Source organism: Cyprinus carpio, chromosome B21 (assembly GCF_018340385.1).
Source record: "Cyprinus carpio isolate SPL01 chromosome B21, ASM1834038v1, whole genome shotgun sequence".
In the NCBI taxonomy this organism is placed as follows: domain Eukaryota; kingdom Metazoa; phylum Chordata; class Actinopteri; order Cypriniformes; family Cyprinidae; genus Cyprinus; species Cyprinus carpio.
In genome coordinates this window covers 985,784-1,007,688 of record NC_056617.1, presented here as the reverse complement: position 1 = coordinate 1,007,688, position 21,905 = coordinate 985,784, and the positions used below count along the sequence as shown (strand labels likewise).

The 21,905-nt window shown below is 37.6% G+C and overlaps 1 protein-coding gene across 1 annotated transcript in view; it reads right to left on the bottom strand.

Annotated features, from left to right (window-relative positions):
* The window catches only part of LOC109047929 (zinc finger protein 462-like), a 44,546-nt gene extending 23,751 nt beyond the window's left edge, over positions 1-20,795 (bottom strand). Inside the window, 2 exon segments of the mRNA XM_042748010.1 lie at positions 42-298; positions 20,284-20,795. Coding sequence (XP_042603944.1) covers positions 42-267 — 226 coding nt within the window. The 5' untranslated portion in view covers positions 268-298; positions 20,284-20,795.
* Positions 20,796-21,905: the final 1,110 nt, after the last annotated feature.

Genomic DNA, 21,905 nt, shown 5'->3' with positions numbered 1-21,905 from the left:
AGTAATGTGTCATTATTTCTGAATCACAAATGTTGATATACCTGCTTCCTTTTTCAATGAGTCGTAATTGTGATTGCTCAAATCTTCCTCGTCCTCTGTTTGGCTGAGGGAGTTCAGTGAGTTTGACCTGGATCTTCTGGGTGACCCGTCACCTTCTCCCACTTCTGCGGGCTGCAGGAAGGCTGTGTGGACGTCTTCTATGTGTGCCTTGAGCTCAACGTTCGATTCTGCACGGAAATCACAGCCATCACACTGCAGCACTTCCATCGCTTAGGACTCCCTGGAAAATCAGGGAAACCTGATTAGGGACAGAAAGAAAAGAAAGGGGTAAGAAACACAGGACAGAAAGGAGTACAGAAACACAGGCTGTAAACAAACACTTGGAAAGGAAATTTTGCAGCATTGTATTTCACAGCAAGTCGAAAGCAATCTGAAATTCTGACAAGGCAGAATTCAACAGAAGAATGTTTATTTTTTTGGCGAGTGGTCAGTCTGCTCCAAGAACAATAGCTGAGGAGGGATTATGGGCTGATTTGTTCCATTTTTTTTATTACCCGGGGATAAGCCTCAGCTGGAGCACACCAGTGGGCCTTGATATTTACATCAGCATGTTCCATCAGATTGCATCAAGCCCTTCTGAAATAAGATTGAGTGAATCCGCCAAGGGATGAGGAACGCTCAGCGTTTCAGAGATGCAGTGCAAACACAAAGGATTATGGGGTGGGCCGTCACTTGGAGGTGGCATTATTATGTCCCATGACCTAAGAGCACCCGGCAACCATGCCAATCAATGAGCTGAAACAAAGTATGATTCGGTCCCTGATCAATACTTTTTCATTAATACTCGCACAGCTGCCAAAATTCAGCACATACACCTTGTCTGTGCACAAATCCCTGCTGTATTTGGGAATATTGCAATATTTCATTAGATTGCACTGAACATTTTCATAAACCAATAAAACTTCTCCATGAAAATCTACAAACTGAGCCAGAAATTACAGAGAGTATGTTAGGAACATATGATTTGAATAAAACTAATTCAGCACTAACCTCATTTAAACCTTATATCCAAAAATACATATAAAACCACAACTGCCGCTTTTCTCTGTAATACCAAGCAACGGTAAAAGACCATGTACAGAAACAGCGAACATGTTTTTCTTTCATCATGAGTCAATCTCAATCTGATCTGTGTGGCAAGGACATGAATTTTAGCATGAACTCAACAATAGGAATGCATTTAGCAGTCGTACAGCACGGTACCAGCGTGGCAGATCTGAAAGCCATCAACACAAACCAGAGTAAATCTTCAACCTTGGCTGGCTCACGCACCAGGACAAATTCTGCGGGTGATTTCTGCAAGAAAAGGCCTCAATGTCAAGGCCAGTGTTTAATGGGTTTAGTGCAATGCTGCACATTAGAGGAGGCTGTGAATGCTGTAAAAACAAACAAAATAGATTCCACTTGGATCTTAGTCAGTCATTCTAAAGGCACAATAGACAATTTTTACTGGTTGTGAGGATAAATTGATATCAAATGAGTGATTAGACTCTTAATTCACAAAGAGACCAAAATACTATCAAAGATCTGAGATTGTTATTAAAATAAGAGACACAAATGTATGAACTATAGTTATCATAGAACACATGTGCCTTAAATATGATGCAAAATCAAAATCCACTAATATATTTCACAGTTCCTATTTTGCACGAATATAATTTCATGCAATTCTAAAGCAAAAAACAAAACAAAACAAAAAAACCTTATTGTTTGCTTTCTTCAAAAGCTAATAAAAACCTTTCTACTGATGCAACCAAGCTCCCATGGCTGGGTAAAAATAATACTGAACAATATTAACAGTCTTTTCATGGTGCAATCAAACCCTGATAGATAAAATTAAGGGTTGCACTTGATTTCGATTGTCAACTTTAGTATAAGGGTTAGGCTTAGTTGAATACAGTACTTGCAAAGTTACTTATAGTCAGTTTAATGTCTGTTAGCAGATATTAAGCAGACAGTCTAATAATAATCTAATGACTGCTAGTTTAATTAATGTCAACCCAAATTTCTAAAGTGAACTATCAAAATAAAGTGTTATCACATTAAGTCCCATCCTACATTATTGTTGCTTCACCCACCTGATGAAAATATTAAACTATGGCAATATCACATCATGTCTGCCATACAAAAGGTGCATGGTGAATTATAGCATCAGTGCTTATGGGTTTAATACTTAAGCGTTAAAACCCATCAAATTGACAAATGCAATAGTTGTACAGACACCAGACTAAAAATAGGTTTCATTGCTGAATGGTTGGAATTCCTGATAGATGAGAAGATCTCTCTTGTCGAGAATAAAGACAGCCGAGGTTTCACACCTATGGCTTATCACCCGTGGCCTCAAATGGTAAAAGCAGACACTGGTTTCAACCTTCATTCTCAACAACACTGCCAGTGTGTCCCAGGGCAGGTTCGCCCATTGTCTCTTGAGGTCGAGTTTCAGCTCCGCCCTGATGTGTTCCAGCACTCGAGAGGAACTCAGAGCAGACTTACACTCATCTCGACAGCCATATCTGGACAATCCATAAAGTCTGGTAGAGGAAGAAAACACAAATGCAAAATTAGCAGACATAAACACAAATCGCACCTAGCAGCCCATCCGCCGGAGCGGCAGATACTTCCAAGCTAATGGGGTGAAATTTGTAAAGCTTTCATGTGCTTGGCGCGGCTCAGACAGCCACTGAGCACCACAGATCCTTTGAGCTTCAAGGGCAGCCATTTTAAGAGCAGCAATGTGTGCTGAGGTGTTCAGGCAGAGCGTAACATGGACTCACAGATCTGATCCTCTCGCAGCCACTGGAGAGCAGCTGACAGAAATCTATCTAGCAGATGTAACACACCCAAAACCTTCAGCCTGCACAGCTCAGCAGAAGCACAGGGAAAAAAACTTTCTGGCATGCCAGCCTGAGCTCAGACTGTCATATTTTCAACATCTTGGGATATTAAAAAAACATATCACATTTTACATGCGGCAGAAGCTTTTACCCAAAGTGATTTACCAAAGGTGTGCAAGTGGGGAATGTACAGCGCTGGGCGAAAGACTTTGCCATATTAGACGCTTCTCAAAAACACTTGGCTATAACACTTCTCCAAGACGTTAGAAGAACCTACCAGCAAACTTTCTTATAAATGGTCCACAGGTGTATTTGGGACAAAGCAAAGGGTGGATGCACCAAATATTGATGTGATAAATAATGTACATGATCCCTTATGACATCACTTTCAAAAACAAACTTCTCGCAGTACTGTAGCTTGCAGGTTGGTTGTTCCAAGCATCTTTAAGACACACTAAAGCACCAGAACAAAAAACTTAAATGTTTCTGTGAAGCACCTAATGTGTCAAAGACTTCAGCACAGTGTATAAGAATTCAACCCATGATCTTGGTGTTGCGAGCTCTACCAGTGTTGGCGCCGCGTTGTGCTTCATTGTGATCCTGGAAGATCTTTGAAACATTCGGCAGATATTTTCACCCAAAGAGATTTACAGAGCATCAAAACGTGTGCAAGTGGAGCATGTAAAGCGCTGTGCTAAACACTTTGGCATATTAGATGCTTCACAAAAACACTTGGCTATTTATAGAGTAGTCAACATTTGAAGAGGATAAATCCTAAAACCAAAATGCGTTCTTGTCTTAGGACGACTTTGATGAACTTCTTTGATCCACTTCAAATGTTGACTACTATATTTGTCTGTAGAAAAAAAAAAAATTCTCCAAGACATTAGAAGAACCTACCAGCAAACTTTCTTAAAAATGGTGCACACATATTTGGGACAAAGCAAAGGGTGGACGCACCAAATATCAACATGTTTAATAAAAAACTCTTACAAGCGGGGCACAAACTTCTTGCAGTACTGTATCTTGGCAACTGGTTGTTGACCGGAGAAGTTTCCTACTGGCACATTAAAGTAAAAGACATAAACAACTGTCTTCAAACCAATGTTTTTGTCAAGCATCTTATGTGCCAAAGACTTCAACACAGTGTATAAGAATTGCGAGCTCTTCCAGCTTTCATGTGTTTGCAGTGTGTGCTGAGTTTTTGCAATTTTTAAAAGACAACTTTAGATCCTGCGTTTTTTTCCCCATTTACTGTAAAGATGAGTCATGGCAACATGTTTTTCCCAATACTTCAACTCAAAATCATTTTTCAAGATAAGTTACACAAGATTCAACTAGACAAGATGTGTTGAAATGACTTGCACAGCCAATCTGATTATAAACTAAGACTTGAGTTCAATTACTGCTTTAAAAGTTGAATCAAGTGATTTTTTTTTAGTATTCCGCTTCCCTCATCTTTTTTAAAATGTGAATGGTCCCTTACATTCATGTCTTAGTTTCACTGCTGTCAATACTAAATTCAAAGACATTTGGTCACCATGATCCTAAACCAGCCTAACTGTACCAGGCTTCCACAAGACTGACTAGTCTTATCTGGTTGATTGCATGAGTCTCTCACGTCCTCAAAACAAGCTTAGAGGAACTAAAGCTTCACGAGAGGGTCTAAAAATGCAAAGCATGCCTGAACTTCCCTCTTTCAGACCTCACAAAACATCTGCAGCCTTAGGCTTAAAATGAGGAAGACAAGAGAGCGATGGGAAAAAACTGGTCTGACCCGGACACATGCGAGACCTTTCAATCCCAACGCAAACCAGATTCCAAAGTCTACTGACGTTTGTTAATCACCAACCAGCCAACCTGCCTTAACAGCCTCCTCTATACGGATCCCAGTGCAGCCGCCCCTCTCAAAGACACTCTCAGAGTAAGCCAACATTAAGCTGATTAGAAGTAGAGGGGTTTTGTCCTTAACCGTTGGTCCACCATCTCACACAACAGAGAAACAGATGGGGTCATGATTGAAGGTTACACTCTCTGCCTAAACATTCACATTCTTCATTATGTTTCACCAGAAACATCTAATCAGCTCTCATGAATGAATAATGACGCACTTATTAACAACATTTTCATAAAATTAATAGAGGGTTGAAGGCTGAAGAACAATTACACACGGTAAAACCAAATAGCCAGAAACTAGTATTAGTATTTACCCCCATTATTACAAATAGATATTGTGGGTTAAGAGTTGTTTATGATGTAGCCGCTCGAGGACTATTTAATCGCTCAGAGCTCAGGCAGTTCTCAGTTATGCTTCACTGAAGTAGCACATAAGTCTCAGATCTTTCCTCTGGGAAAAATATTGTAGGAGTTTAACCCTTAAAACGTGTTTGAGTCAGAAGAGATACATAATAAAATTTTTGTCAAAAAAATGCTGTTTTTAGAAAGAGAACAAAACTTATTAAATGCTTCAAGACCTCAAAATATACAAAATATATTTTTTTGACATTTTTTTTTTTTATTATTTTTTAAGTTTCACTTTTCATGTCCGGGTCATTTTTGACCCAGTACATATGGTGTATCATAGTTGGGTTAACTTCAAGAGCAGTGAATGGAAGAGTACCACAAAAATATTTTTGCATTCCCATTTGCTCAAACAGCAAAAGAAAAACTTTACATTAGTGTTTTCATGACTTTCAAAAAAAACAAAAAAAATCTTTTTAAAAACCAAAATGTAAAAAACGTTCGAGGATTCACAATGCTGATGACTGTTAAACACATCATCACAGAATAGTGAAAAGGGTCCATTAGTTGTCAAAAATACTTTTTGTAAAATTATTTATGAAGTTACATGAGTGTCCAAACACTTTTGTAAAATATAATTCACCTTTTCTTCATATCTCACACACTTTTGGAACTGAATTTTATTGATGTACACGCATGTGTGCGTCTATTGATGAACCACTGCAGCGTTCATTTTTTTTCATCTGAAAGGTGTACACAAGTAAAAGGAATGTATTTAGTGTGAAAACTTTTCAGAGTAATATTTATGTTGTTTTGAAAAAAAAAAAAAAAATACAAATATTTATATATATTTTTTGTATCAGTTTTTTTTTTGGTGTAATATATATATATATTTTTTTTTCTGTTTTTTTTTTTTTTGGTGTGGTTCATGTCCAAATTGAAATTTCGAAACAATACTAAATTAATTAAAAAAAAAAAAAAAAAAAAAAAAAAAAAAAGGGTTAATGCAATACTAACATGGTACAATTCAAACTTTAAAACTTTTTTCAGAAGTTGTTGTCAGAAACAATATGGTTTTAATTGAAAAATATTAGTGATAGTATATAGATATATAGTATATATATATAGTATATAGATTTTGAATGCAACTAATGTGGACAGCAGTAGATATTTTCATTCACAGTGGCACTGTTTCCTCAAACACGTTTCTGCTCTTTCCACAGTCTGGAGATACAGGAACTGAAGATCTGGTTCTTTCACTTCACGTCTGTGCAGACGGGTGGAACGGGATCTTCAGCGTGCGGTTAGGAGCATGTGTGCCGATCTCACTGCAGGACCGCCTGTTATATAAGCTTATGGAACACATTATATAAAACACACGAAAGGGTCGATCAACAGATTTCTGCCACATAACCCTCACTGAAGCAGGACCAGAGATGTCAAAACTACTGCTACTTCAGCTGATGCGAAAATAACATGAGCATAAAGTCAGCAATTTGAGTTCAGTTGGGTTTATTTATATTAATATTTAACTTGACAAAGAAGCGGGTTAAAAAACTATATATACATACCACTGTTACCCTCCCCATGAGTGACTGACCAACAAACAACACTCCAAAAGCAAGACGTGTAATAGTCTGAAGGTTTTAAAGGAACCCAGGGTAACTTCTAAGCAACTAAAGGCCTTTCTCACATCGACTAATGTTAATGTTCATGAGTCCATCATCAGGAGAACGCTCTCCAAAAAGAACATCACTGCCCGACTGCAGCTTGCTAAAGATCATGTGGCCAAGCCAGAAGACTACTGGAGAAATGTTTTGTGGACGGATGAGACCAAAATAGAATTTTTGGGTTTATATGAGAAGTGTTCTGTTTGGAGAAAAGAACACACTGCATTCCAGCATAAGAACCTCATCCCATCTGTGAAACGTGGTGGTGGTAGTATCATGGTTTGGGCCTGTTTTGCTGCATCTGGTCCAGGACGGCTTGCCATCATTGATGGAACAATGAATTCTGAATTATACCAGCAGGTTCTGAAGGAAAATGTCAGGACATCTGTCCGAGAACTGAATCTCAAGAGAAAGTGGGTCATGCAGCAAGACAACGACCCCAAGCACACAAAGACTGGTTAAAGAAGAACAAAGTTAATGTTTTGGAATGACTGAGTCAGAGTCTGGACCTTGATCCAACTGAAATGTTGTGGAAGGAGCTGAAGATACTGGAAGCAAAGATTCACATACTTTTGCCACTCACAGATATTTAACACCGGATCATTTTTCTCAATAAATAAATGACAAAGTAAATACTTTTTTCTCCTATGTTTGATTGGATTCTCTTTGTCTACTTTCAGGATTTCTGTGAAAATCTAATGATGTTTTGGGTCATATTTATGCAGAAATATCGAAGATTCTAAAGGGTTCACAAACTTTCAAGCAGCACTGTATAAAAATTATTCATTTTTATTGCAGTTTTGCTTTATTTTGTAAATAACTAAGATACTTTTTTCATGGAATTTCTCACTTTTTTAATGGATTTACTTTCAATTTTAGTTTACTAAAAAAAAAAAAAAAAAAAAAAAAAAACTAATTCAATAGCATTATTACTAGTACACTTATATTATCTAAAAATTATCGAAGAGCATCAAATCGAAGAGCATCAAATTATTTAGAGCATCAAAGAAATGATAAAAAGACTCTTCTGTGGAACATAAAATAGACATTCTGAAGAACCAAACAACACTGGAATCTTTGACTTTCATTTAAAGGATGTTTTATGGTGTTTTTGTTTTTTTTTTTGCCAATAAAATCAAAGTCAAAGGGGTCCAGTGTTATTATTTTTTTAATATCTTTTATATTTCATAGAAGATAAAAAATGTTTGTAACAACATGAGAGTAAATAAATGATGACAGAATGAACATTTTTGGGTGATCTGTCCCTTTAAGAGCCACTACAAACAAATCAACATGTATCAAATATCATCTGAAGGCTTGAACATATAAAGACGCGAGCCCTGAAATCTTCTCATCGTGGTTCTGTTCCACTAATGCTGACCAGCGAGACTACGGGCCGTTTCCTGAAGAACACTTCCTGAAGCGCACTCAGAGAGTTATTTTGGGTTGAATCGGGAGCGGTGCCCTCGTTGAGCACACAAAGGTTACGCAAGCAGCCAGAATAACCCTGGACTCAGGGTTTGTGCAAACCTACCCAGCATTCTGAAGCTGGAGAACGTTCCAGAACTCCTTCGATCGCACGACGCTCGAGATCACGAGAGGCCAGAGAAGAAGAGGAAACGCAGCGAGACGTTCAGTTTCAGTCACACTAGCCAAAACTTCTCATTACAGCAGGAGAAGCAGCTCTGCTAACCTCGAGTTCCTCAAAGCGCTCGGTCATGTGCTGTCCCTCAATTGAGGAAGTCTCAGATGATTCTCATGATAAAGCTCGGTCCGCGCCAAAGACCTGCCAGATGAGATCAGACACACAAACAGATGTCAACCGCTCCGACACAAACAGTTCCTGTTCTCACTGGAGTTTCCTGATAAACTGGATTGAAAAAAATGCCACGAGTAACACATACGACGACTCCAACCGTCTGCAACATTACGTCAACAAAAGAGCCTCAGAGAGCCTTTGAGAATCAAAGAATTTAAAAGGTTTGGCTTCATAGGCTCTTAAAATAATCTTTCCCAGAAATGCACACACTACCAGTCAAAACTCTTCTGCTCACCAAGGATTCATTCGACCAAAAATTCAGTAAAATTGTGAAATATTATTCTGATTTAATATATCTGTGTTCTATGTGAATATGTGTTAAACTGTAATTTATTTCTGTGATGCGCAGCTGTATTTTCAGGATCACTACTGCAGTCTTCAGTGTCACATGATCTTCAGAAATCATAATAATATGATAACATGATTATCATATTTTTGGTAAACTGTGTTTGGGGTGAAATTAAAGATTAGGATTATTTTCAACATTGATAATAATCAGAAATGTTTCTTGAGCAGTAAATCATCATATTAGAATGATTTCTGAAGATCATGTGACACTGAAGACTGCAGTAGTGATCCTGAAAATACAGCTGCACATCACAGAAATAAATTACAGTTTAACACATATTCACATAGAACACAGATATTTTTAATTCTAATAATATTTCACAATATTACTGATTTTACTGTATTTTTCAATAAATAAATGCAGCCTTGATGAGCAGAAGTGTCATAATCAATAAAAAAAATCCAAACATTTGAGGTTAAATATCTTATCTTGTGTTCAACCATAACACAATTTAACAAACAAATGCAAAGAACCTAATCTAATACAAGAACACAGAAACTCCCAGAAAGTGACTAATTAGATGATAGCAAACATCCAAACATGAATCAATACACATCACGTCAACTATTTCCCGACGTTCATATCAGCAGATGTGAGATCTTCTGGAGTGATGTGCTCATAATCTTCTTCCTCCATCCAAATCATTGGCTTTTATGTTTCAAAGCAAATCCCTTCCAGGAAGCATATGGCAGCAGAAATAGGTCAGCCATTAACGAACCAACATGAAGCTTCTGAGACGCATCCAGCACAAGCCCTTCCCAAGAGTCCAGTTAACCCCTTCTGCAAAGACACTAGCATTATTCTCCACTCGTCTGTCCATGAGCGAGACAATGAACCTCCAGAGAAACTCAATTCTTTATAAAACACTTAGCAATGCACTGATAGATCAGCAATATCACACCAGAAACAGAAAACAGCACAGCTACGATACCGCTTCTACACAACCGCTCCATAAACAAGCACATATTGAATAACTTACATTTTACACACATTATTGAGTTACTCTGTCTCACTCCTCTATGAATCAGTGTTGTTGAATGAATTGTATGAATGATTCAATGACTCACTCGTTTTATTTTCTGAATGAATCAGTGTTTCGAACAAAATCGATTAAATGAATGATTCAATGACTCATTTATAAAAACAGCCACTTGTTTCTTTTCTGAAACAATCAGAGCTGAACAATTAATTTGAATCATCTGAAACTTATTCATAATGAAAGCCAGTTGTTTTATCTCTCTGAATGAATCTGTATTTTGAACAAATTGATCAAGGAGATGATTCAATGACTCATTTATAAAAACAGACACTTGTTTCTTTTCTGAAAGAATCACAGTGAACAAATTGCTCAAATAAATAATTCGATGACTCATAATGCCAGCCACTTGTTTAGTTTCCAAATTAAGTGTTTTTTAGCAAATTGATTGAATAATTCAACAACTCATTCACTTGCTTCTTTTCTAATTCTTGAATAAATCAGCGTTTTGAATGAATCAGTTGACTGAATGATTCAAAGAGTCATTGACATAATGTGACTCGCAGAAAGAGTTGCTAAACCATTTTTCGCACATTTCTGTATATGATTTAATTTCACAATGTCAAATAAGATGCACATAAAATGGTCAATAACACATAGATAATTTATATATAAATAAATAAATATATATATATATATATATATATATATATATATATATATATATATATATATATATATATATATATAGACAAATCAATGGGAGGAATCATAACACTCTATATGGTGGCTATAAGTACAAAGAGAAAAAAACAACAGTCCCTTCATTGGCCTACATTAGCTTGACCTACAAAAAATACTGCTTTCAGAGTGATTTAAGCAAATGAAGACCAGGGTACTAACGTGAGATTTTATTGTCCAGAGCTACAATAAACAGACATCTTTCTGTAGAAACATCATCATCAGACTGCTAATGTATAGGAAAGCATCTCAAAGGGTTGTTCAGCTCTAACACTGAGTATGACTTCAGAACTGCTAAACGAGTTCGTCTGAGTCTCCTGTAATCGGGCGACGATCACTCACGTCGGTAGTTGCAACATAAACCACTCGCCAGCGCTCAACTCTTGCTCAACTCTCAAGGAGAGCGAAAACTGAGAAAAACACAAACATCATCAAACACACATCCAACAATTTAAAAAATAAAAAAATAAATTTATAGTAATACACAAAACACAACTGTCGAACAGCATTAATAATCTCACATGACATCTCAAGAAAAAAAAAATCCATTCATAGGGTCTTAAATATTGTCTTTTTTGGGGTCATTTCACAGCTCAATAATCAAAATATCATCAAAATTCCAATAGTTATGATCTGTGAATTAATTATATATATATATATATATATATATATGAATGCAGCCTTGGTGAGCAAAACAGACAAAATCAATAAAAAAATTTAAATAAACGAATAAATAAATCACAAAATTAAAAATAGTAAATTGTGACCAAAAAACAGCAAACAGATCAAAACAGTATAACAAAATGTCTTTACAAAAACAAATTACAAAAATTAAATAAAATATAATGAATACAGCTGGATTTAACATTCAAATACACTGAATATTTTTATTTTATTTAAATTTTCTACATTGTGTCTGAACAGATTTAACATACTTTTATCATTATCCAACTGTATTTAATATTAAAATTTCATGTTTTTATCAAATAAATTGTTTGTACTATGTTGTTTGGGCTTTTTCAGTGTATTTGCGGGCTGTTTTAAAGTGGGGATATTTCCAGTGAACAGGACACCACAAACCAGAACTATAATCAGAAAACAGGATGTCTACATTCTTAAAAATAAAGGGTTTTACTGGCATCGATGGTTTCATGGAGGACCTTTAACATCCACAGAATCGTTCTATTGCATAAAAGGTTCTCAAGATCAGTAAAATGATCTTCAGACTAACTATAAAACAAGTAGTGTTCACTGAAAGGCTCTTCGGGAACACAGTTTGGAAGCTTTCTTCCTCATCTGAGTGCAGAAGCAGACAGCAGGATCAGAGATGTTCAGCTGACGCTTCTGAGAAACGCTGCGGTTGAAGAGTCACCTCGCTCCACTGATCCTGACTGAATTATCTCCAGCATCAGCGCCAGAGACTCAGTTTCACAGCTGACACTGCTCATACACCATTTTGTGGTCCTCGAGGCAACGGCTGCAGATCTTTCGGACTCTTCAAACCCTGCCGGTCTTTTCTCGAGAGACTGACACATGCATCACACGAGAACCAACACCTCCAGCGGCTCTCGTGCTGCGAAAGCAAAACTAACAGCAGCCGAAAGCACAAAACCAGGCGTGAGATCTGGTGTCTTCTGAAACAAACGTCTCAGAACCTCTGCAACATCTTAATATTGAACCATCTGAGCTGCTGTGACGTATACCGTCTCATTTTAGGAGGCGTTTGAGTTCATACTGCAACGCCTTTTGAGCAGTAAAATATCAATGCCGTTTCAAAACAATTCCACTGAAAATAAATAAATAAATAAATTAGGATTTAAACAATTTTCACTCAAACTTCTAGCACATTTCACAAGTAATTACAAAGAAACGGCAAGTATTGAATTCAAGAGTAGCATGACTCAAATAGTATTTTATTGTTAAACGTACTCCAAAAATCCCTGTGTGTGTTTGATCAGATTCACACACGAGTGACTGACATGCTTCTCATAAAACCACAATGTGCATCTGATATCTGCTCTGCGGCGTATCAAACAAATGTCTCAGTAAAAAGAAAAACTTGTGACCAAAGTCTAAGACACAGTCTCAGCTCTGCATTATTGAAAAAGACATACTTCATCCTCGCTGAGCTTCAGTAATTGCCGGCCTCAGGCGTGGGAACGCTTTATCTAATGATGATGGATGAAACTCTTGGAGATCCTACATTTCACAAGTTCACGCTTTCCACAAGCACTTTAACACGATCGCCAAAAACGTGCGGATATTTCATTTGCGCGCTAGATTAAGGACGTGTAACGTGTGTTCTTCACACAAAAACGGTGTCATCATTTACTCGAACCCAAATCATCTTAAAAGACTCAAAGCTCATTCCACTCAGAGGGTCCAGAGTGCAAGATGCTACAAATAGTGTCATTAAACAAAGTTACTGTACAAATGTTCACGCTTCAGCATCCAATGAGGCCATCGGAGCTTTGGGAGCGACTGTGAGAGGAAAAGAATGAAACGCTCAGGACCAAAACACTGGAAAATAACCAGGAAGCGTTTTCCCTCAGGAAACCTTCGGTTCCAATTCCGCTGCTCTCTTTCTGTCTTTGGCCTGATTCGAGAGGTTTTCTCAAGCCAGTGAGAGTTACCATCAAAGAACATCAAAGCGTGAAGACACACTCGAGCAAAGAGATGTTCCTCCGTTTGGATCTCCTAATGAAGGACTGTTCCCCGCTGGAGGACAACAAGAGCCGGGGAGGGTTCAGAGCAAATACTGCTTTGACTAAAAATCAAGTGTTTATTGAAGAAACCACCTCGTTTGAAATCTCCACTTGAGTTTGAGTCCTCTGCAGCACAGCATTATTCTGACCAGCTGTACTGCTTGATGAAAGAAGACCTGCATGTGTCATAATTTTGAAATAATAAATAAAAGACAAGAACATGTCTGAGAAATGCTCGCATTGAGTTTGTATTGAAACTAATGTTTACAGGAAATAATCCTGTAGGAAATAAGTAGCTTTACTACTTTTAACAGCCATAATTATGCACCTCAGAACAAATCTTGGTGTAAATTCGTGCCTTTATGCTTACATTGTATCAGCATCCAAAAACACTTTGAATGGAAACAGTGGACTGAGTGCCAGTTGTGCCAAAAGTGACACTCAGGGCATTTCGAACGTTACAAAAGATTTCAATATCAATTAAACGCTGTTCTTTTGAACTTTCTATTCATCTGTGAATACTGAAAAATAAAATGTATCACAGTTTCCACAAAAATATTGTGCAGCACAACTGTGTTCAACATTGATAATAATCAGAAATGTTTCTTGAGCAGCAAATCATCATATTAGAATGATTTCTGAAGATCATGTGACACTGAAGACTGGAGTAATGATGCTGAAAATACAGCTGTGCATCACAGAAATACATTTTTACTGCATTTTTGATCAAATAAGTGCAGCCTCGGTGAGCCTCTTTAAAAGAAAAGAAAAAAAATCTCACCGACTCCAAACTATTGAATGTTAGTGTATTTTAGTAAAGGTTACAACATGGAAAGAGCATGTTGGCTGACATATCATACAGTGAGCAAGATGGATGTAAAATTTTTAAGGCTTATTGTACACAATACCTGCTTAATATGCATTAAAAGCACTCGTGGATAATCAGTTTACCAGGCTGTTGATTGTTAATCATTCAAGCGTTTGTGTGATTACATTATGCAATATCTCCATCATCCATGAGGTTCTCTCATCTGATCATGATCTGTTCAATGCAGTTGAAAAGAATTAGGAAGCTTCTCCTTTAAAAACTCGGAGAAAATGCAAGAAAACTCAAGAGTAAGTAGCAGAATAATACTATGCATGAAAAACCAGAATCTGAACATGAACCATGACCGTGGAGCTGAAGGATCTCAAACCGACAGACTCCAAGAACTCACATCTATAAATAGCAACACAACATGCCAATGTCCCGTGTCCACATTCACACGCGTCCCTCTCCGGAGACTCTCAGTTTGACTCGACGGCACCAAACCAAACTCTCTTGTAGCCACGCGATCCATTAATATTAACTCTCCGACGAGAGCGTCTTCAATATTTAATCAGACTTGGACACTGGCACCTCGGTCACAACACCGCCGCTGTTCGCTCTCAAAGGACGCCTTGTCCTGCCTCTGCGCTCGGCCTCTACAGGAACAGAGCCGTCTACAGAGCGCTGAACGCTTCCAGACACATCTGCAGAAGCACGGAGACACTGCTGGATCATCAGACGATATAGAGAGAGAGAACACAACTCACTGCAAACAAAAGCTGTGATGCTCAACCTTATCACATCTTTAAGTTACACTCTAATATTAACTGATCAGAAATAATTCTGATTTGGAGCTCAAGAAACATTTCTGATTATTATCAATGTTGAACACAGTTGTGCTGCACAATATTTTTGTGGAAACCGTGATACATTTTATTTTTCAGGATTCACAGATGAATAGAAAGTTCAGAAGAACAGCATTTATTTAAAATAGAAATCTTTTGCAACTTTATAAATGCCATTTAATGCATCCTTGATGAATGAAAGCATTCATTTATTTTTTTAACGTCGAAAAATATTTGATATAATAATGTGCAGCACAACTGTGTTCAACATTGATAATAATCAGAAATGTTTCTTGAGCAGCAAATCATCATATTAGAATGATTTCTGAAGATCATGTGACACTGAAGACTGGAGTAATGATGCTGAAAATACAGCTGCACATCACAGAAATACATTACACTTTAACAGAGATTCACATCTGTTTTACAAAAGAATAATATTTTACTATTTAACAGCATTTTTGAATGCATTTGATCAAATAAATGCAGCCTTGCTGAGCAAAAGAGTCAAAAACATTTAAAATCTTAATATAAATAATATTATTTTAGTTTATATATATCACTGGACGCCTGGTTGAGAACCATTGTTATAAAACTCCTCTCACCGTCACATAAGACTAAAAATAACATCATCATAATAACGTGTCTGGATGAGCAGGTTTTTACCATGTGTCATGTTAGTTTCTTAAACTCTTAAATCATGCCAGATCAGCTCTGTCACCGCTGAGGAGACAGAAGTTCATCTTGTGGTCTCAGAGTCTCAGAATAACTGAGAGACGCAAATGAAGGCGGCGTTCTGGACGAGATTTCAGACTGATCTGCGGTCGGAGGAACCAGAGACTTCCTCACAAACTCACACGAGGATCAAAAACACATCGAAACACAGTCACAGAAGAAGCTTTTCTGTACTTCTACACTGTGATCAGATATTCATCTCCAGAATCCAGTTTATGAAACAATAAAACACATGCTACAAAGTATTTTAAAGACTTTAGGGTCCACTAATCTACAAGAAAAATCTACTGAACAAAAACAGTGTGAAATCAATCAATGAGGAAAACACTGTGGATGAGCCAGAAGACGACTGGAAAAATGTTTGAAATCTTTTTTTTTATTATTATTATTCATACAAATTATTAGTATTGTAAATTTACACTTGTGATGTAAAAAAAATAATTTATTAATAGTCTGTTAATTTTCTCAAATATTTAATTTTAAAATATTTTTTATTTGGTAATAATAACCATAATAACCAGTAATAATAATAACAACAACAACTGTATTATTACTAGTGCTGTCAAACAATTAATCACATCCAAAATAAAAGTTTTTGTTTACATAGTATGCATGTATGTACTGTGTATATTTATTATGTATATATAAATAAAAACACATACAGCATATATTTTGAAAATATTTATGCGTATAAAAATTTATATTATATATAAATATATTTAATATATAAACGTAACATTTTTCTTAAATATGTACATGTATGTGTGTGTATAATAAATAAACAGTACACACACATATATTATGCAAACAAAAACTTATTTTGGATGTGATTAATCATCTGACAGCACTAATTATTACTATTATCATTCAGTTATAAAATAATATGTATAATGCACAAATCACAAAAAAGGTGTTTTGAATTGCATTTACAATTTTTATTAATTTTATTTTTCCCCAAATCATGCAGCTGTCAAATACAGACAATGCTTCAGTGTTCACAGGGTTTCCATTACGACTGAACAGTGTATTAAATGCATAGTTCAGTGAATTCATAATGGACATGAATCTTGAATACTGGGCGCAGGGTTAGAATCTATATTGTATTAATTTATCAGACAAGTGTTTTGCTTAAACTGTTAGGCTTGTGGTATTTCAATTAAAACACATGGAGCATGCAGCACTTATTATGTCCCAAACAAGGTTACGTGTATAAACGCAGCACGCAGTCACTCTTCAGCCGTCCAGCAGAACGTTATATAAAGTATGGCTTCTTTAGATAAGAATGAGTGCGTGTGAGACTCCAGAAACCAATGCATCACGTCAATAAAGCGTCCACTGGACCATTTCAATTGGCTTTTGTCTCTCTCGCTTCTCTCTCTGTCAGGCCGCCTGAGGAACAACTTCTGTGCGTTTCTGCCTCGTCCCACTGAAAGGTCCATTTTGTATCTCAGATCACTCGACCATCAAAATGGAAGGCCTTCAGCTGCCTGGAACGAGCAGCGTCCTTAAAAACATCCTGAACGCATGCACTTCTGCTGCAGGAAAGCATTTAAGCTCACGGGCATCTCTTTACTAAAGCCTGCAATCAGTCAAAGATCTCAATGTGAGTTTTAAGAGAAACGTCTGAGACAAAGCTGACGTTACGATGGAGCAATTACTCATACGACACAGAAGTCAGCATGGACAGTGAGAGTCATTACGGTGACCAGAAGAAAGCAGAAGAAGGCCTGGACCCAGGGGACGCTTCTCTTTATTAATAACACAAGCAGCATTTGACATTCAGAATCATTCCAATGAAATCATCCCTGAGATCAGAGTTCAGCCTTTATCTGACTCGCGTTTCAGATCCATAACGCATCTCTAATCAAAATAATCATTTAAAATAATATTTATTATTTTAAAGTGCAATCACAGCTGTTATCAGAAATATTGCAATTAGATTTTTATCCCCAATCAATAATGAAAATAATTGACAACCAACACGTTTAGTTGAATTGTGTAAAGTTAAGAGGTTCAATTATTTTGAAGAGTTAATAATAAAAGCAACTTATTTTTACAGTGTTCATTTAAATTTAAATTTTTATTAATCATGCGCAGCATCGTTTACATATACATTTACTATATTTGTTTAACTCTGGGAATTTTATCATAATATAGTTTAATCTCATGATGCACACCTGGAAAAAGACACTGTGTTCATTACAAAACACTCACCCACAGCAGCTCTGGATGAATATACTGCTTTAAATGTGGAATAAACTCAACAGGTACTACAGCTATAACCCTAGTGAGCTTCATGCTGTCTACATAGGGGTCATATTACGAACACAACTAACTCACCGGAGACTCGGCTCAGTAGAGTTTGACATTAACATGCTGCTTAGTTAATTACACAAAACCCTAATAAATCAGCACACTAACATTTGCAGGTAAAACTATCAATCACTCTTCTTTAATTGAGGAAGGGATCAGACATGCTTGCTTTGAAATTATATATGCACTGTGAAACGCTATACAAATACACTTGATGCATCTCCAACACCGTAAAGAGCAGCTATTTTACAATCTATGATGATGCTGTCTAGGTAGGGTTTGGAACAGCTCGTGTTTACTCTGTTAACTTCACCCTCATTGGCTTATCATTAAAAATAGATGATGCCTTTGTGTCTATTCATTCGTTTTCTGTGTTCAACATGACAAAGAGACAATAAAGAACGTGCATTGAGCTTCACTGAGAGTCATAAAGAGATTTGACACAAACTTCTTCCGCATACGATCTACAACCATCTACCTGATCAACGGCCAAAAATACTACAACAATGCCAATCATTGTTAAGCAAACTGGCAGTAAATACTCTCTCCAGTGGACTGTTTTACTGAAAACAAACAAAGTTCACAATCGAAGCGCTTCTCCAGCGAGAGGAACTAGCTGGATCTCCATGAAAAGTGGGTCAGCGGTGAGTTTGAACCATGAGCCATCGCTGTGTGTTCAACAGTTGCATAAGACGGCTTTTAGCTTTTCCAGGTCAGACGCTCGACCAGATCAAAGTCATTACTGTGTAACTACACACATATCCCCCAAAATCCTTCCCGAAACGCATCGAGGACTGATTTGGAGGTGGAAGAACTTGGATGAATGAGTTGCAAAGACAAATTATACCATCCTTAAAACACTACATGCTTTTTGTTGCATTCAATCAGCAGTGAAAACATTAAAAAGAATGATCTCACAGCCTCAATAAACCACAAAGAAGCTGCTCAGAAACATCAGACGGCAGCAGGCCATTAAAAACAGCCATGTGAGAGAACCTGTTTGCCCTGACATGGGAGACGTGCCACCATTTTGAGCTCCTCTGGCCTGCGTCTGTCGCATTGAGAGTGTGTGTGTGTGTGTGTAGTGCGCTGTCTTTGTCAGCGGGATTTCACAGTGGCCAGAGCGATTGCAGAAGGACACACACACACACACACAAACAGTCAGAGCCAATGGAGAAACAACCGTCTTTCACCAAAAAGCTTTGATGGTGTGCAACGCCGAACATGTCACAATCACACACGCAAGTCAGATTATTAACCTACAGCCAGACAAGTGCACACATATTCACTCTCACTTCCAGACAGAAGCTTCAGATCTGCTCCCAAACGACACACAGGTGCATAAAGGGAAGCGTAGCCTGTGTAAAGAAAAGTTCAGCATTTGCAAGTTCTACAACCTTGAGCGTGCAATGCATGCATCCACTAAAATGAAACTAAACTTAATTTCTGCGCCTGTGAGGTCTTCTACAGAGCAGGAGCGTCTGTAGGCCACTGTAGAACATTACAGACCGCCACGAACGCGCTAAACTCAACGTTTTACTCCAAAAGCGGTACCGCGATTAACCGCGGTGTGAAATATTATCGCAGGGCGAACTTCACGCAGAATCGAGCGCAAACGAGGGTGAAATGTGAGCAGACGCGCGTCCAGCTCCATGCAGTGGCCAGTGGCAGCAGGAGAAAGTCAACCTTTGTTCTCCAGACTCCATTTTCTGGAGGAAGCCTCGGTGTCATGCTACACCTGCGGCGACAAACACCTGGAGCGCGTCGCGGAAAAACAACAAGGCTATTTTCACGCCGCCCGCTACATTGAAACACTCTGGTCACGTCACGGGAGCGTAGCGCGCGCGTTTGCACGCGTCGCGTCCGTCTGTGACTGACTTGACTAATGGACGCGGAGCTCCAAACCCGTGCAATGGCTTCCAGAAAGCCCCAGTCAAATCGCGTTTCGCCGCTCGGATGCGCTCACCGGCGGCGCGACGCGGAGACGCTCCAGCAACGCGTCACTGCACGAGCTCCAAGGTGCCCGTTTTTGGAAGATTCGCTCGGTTTGGGGCTCCTCTCGGGTCTGGGAAGCATTAAAAGCGCATTTGCAGGTCATTCCCAAAGCGCCTCTCCACGGATCCCGAGCTCCAGCGCGTTATCATGGAGCGAGGCGAGATGAGGACGATTGTAAAACCGAATACTCACGGCTGGATCCTGGATCTTCTGCGAACTTGTTCCCGGTCTAGAGCAGCAGGATGTTCGCCATCTTTCCTCTTGCTTCTCCTCCTCCTCCTCCTTCTTCTTCTTCTTCTTCTTCAGAACGGCAGCTGCAGATGACCTGAGCTCCGGCTGTCTCTGAATAATGAGCAGCCTCAGAGACAAGGAAGACAATCTGCTAAGCAGGCAACACAAAGAAGTTTTGGAGTCTAGCAAGCACCAGAGGGTGCACAAGAGTTTGCGATGAGACAGTGAGACAGGAGGAAGGTCCACAGAGCCTCTCATGACTCCAGCAGCAGTGGAGCTCAAACATGGAGCCCCTCGCGGCGCTTATGACACGTTATGAGGAGCCATACGATGAGGACGCGTCATTACAGACCTCGCGCGCGTCAGCCGATGTTCATATCTCCACCGCGCGCTTCTCATGTTCTCCAGCAGCATGCAGGAACCTTTTCATTGGGTTTCGCGTGTTTGGAGCTCATTATCCAGCGCAGTATAAACACCACAGTCACGTGATGATGTTTAAGCGACACTGATTCCAAATAAATTGCACTTTATGAATCTCGTGGTTGTGTTTATTTAGATAATGTTGATTTCATCTGGTGTACAATGCAAGCTGTGCACCATTTATTCTGATAATATCTCGTATGTTTTGACATATCTGACTACAGGGAACGTTCTCAGAAGAAAAAATATATATATTAAACCTTATTGTAACTTTGATAGGCTATACATTCTCAAAATGTTAGAGATATTAATGTTAGGGAAAAGATCTTAATTTATGGAATCTTTCATATTAATATTTGATATACATTCATTCTCAAAATGTTGAGAAGACATGGACATAACAACGAACTCAGAAAAAACTCTCAATGAACAATAAAGATAAAAACTTCAATGTCATAACGTCCTTATGATGTCATTTCTGCTTGAACGTTCTCATAATGTTGAGAGAAAATGTCACAAATAAACATTCAGACAGTTTAGTATAAATAGTAGAACATTAAAGAAACCATCTAGGAACTTTTAAATAACGTTCTTATAACAACAAGAAATCTAGAAATCTAGATATTTCCATGTTCTTGGAATATTAAAAATAAACGTTCCAATAACTTAATTTGTAGTAAAAATGAAAAAATAAAAAATAAATAAATAAATAAATAAATTAAAAATAGCCTAGTAGAACTTTGAAAAAAAAAAAAACTTTTTGATTAGTAAGCTAGACGTATTATTGTTCTTGGAATATCAAAAATAAATTTCCAAATTATGTTGTATTTGTGGTAAAAAATAAATAAATTAAAAATAAATTAAAAATGAGTTAAATGTAAGAAACGTTTTAGAAACCTTTAAAAAGCGTTCTATTCACGACAAGAAAACTAGAATTTTAACGTTCTTAGAATATTGAAAGTAAATGTTCAAATAACGTTTTATGTTGAGTGAAAATAAAATGTAGTAAGAAAGGTTTTTGTAACCTTTAAATAACGCTATAATCATGACAAGAAACTAGACGTTTCAATGTTTTAAAAACGTTTTAAAACAATGTTCCCACAACATTTTTAATATCCTAAATCTTAATGTATATTGCAGTTATGGCCGAGCAGAATAAACAA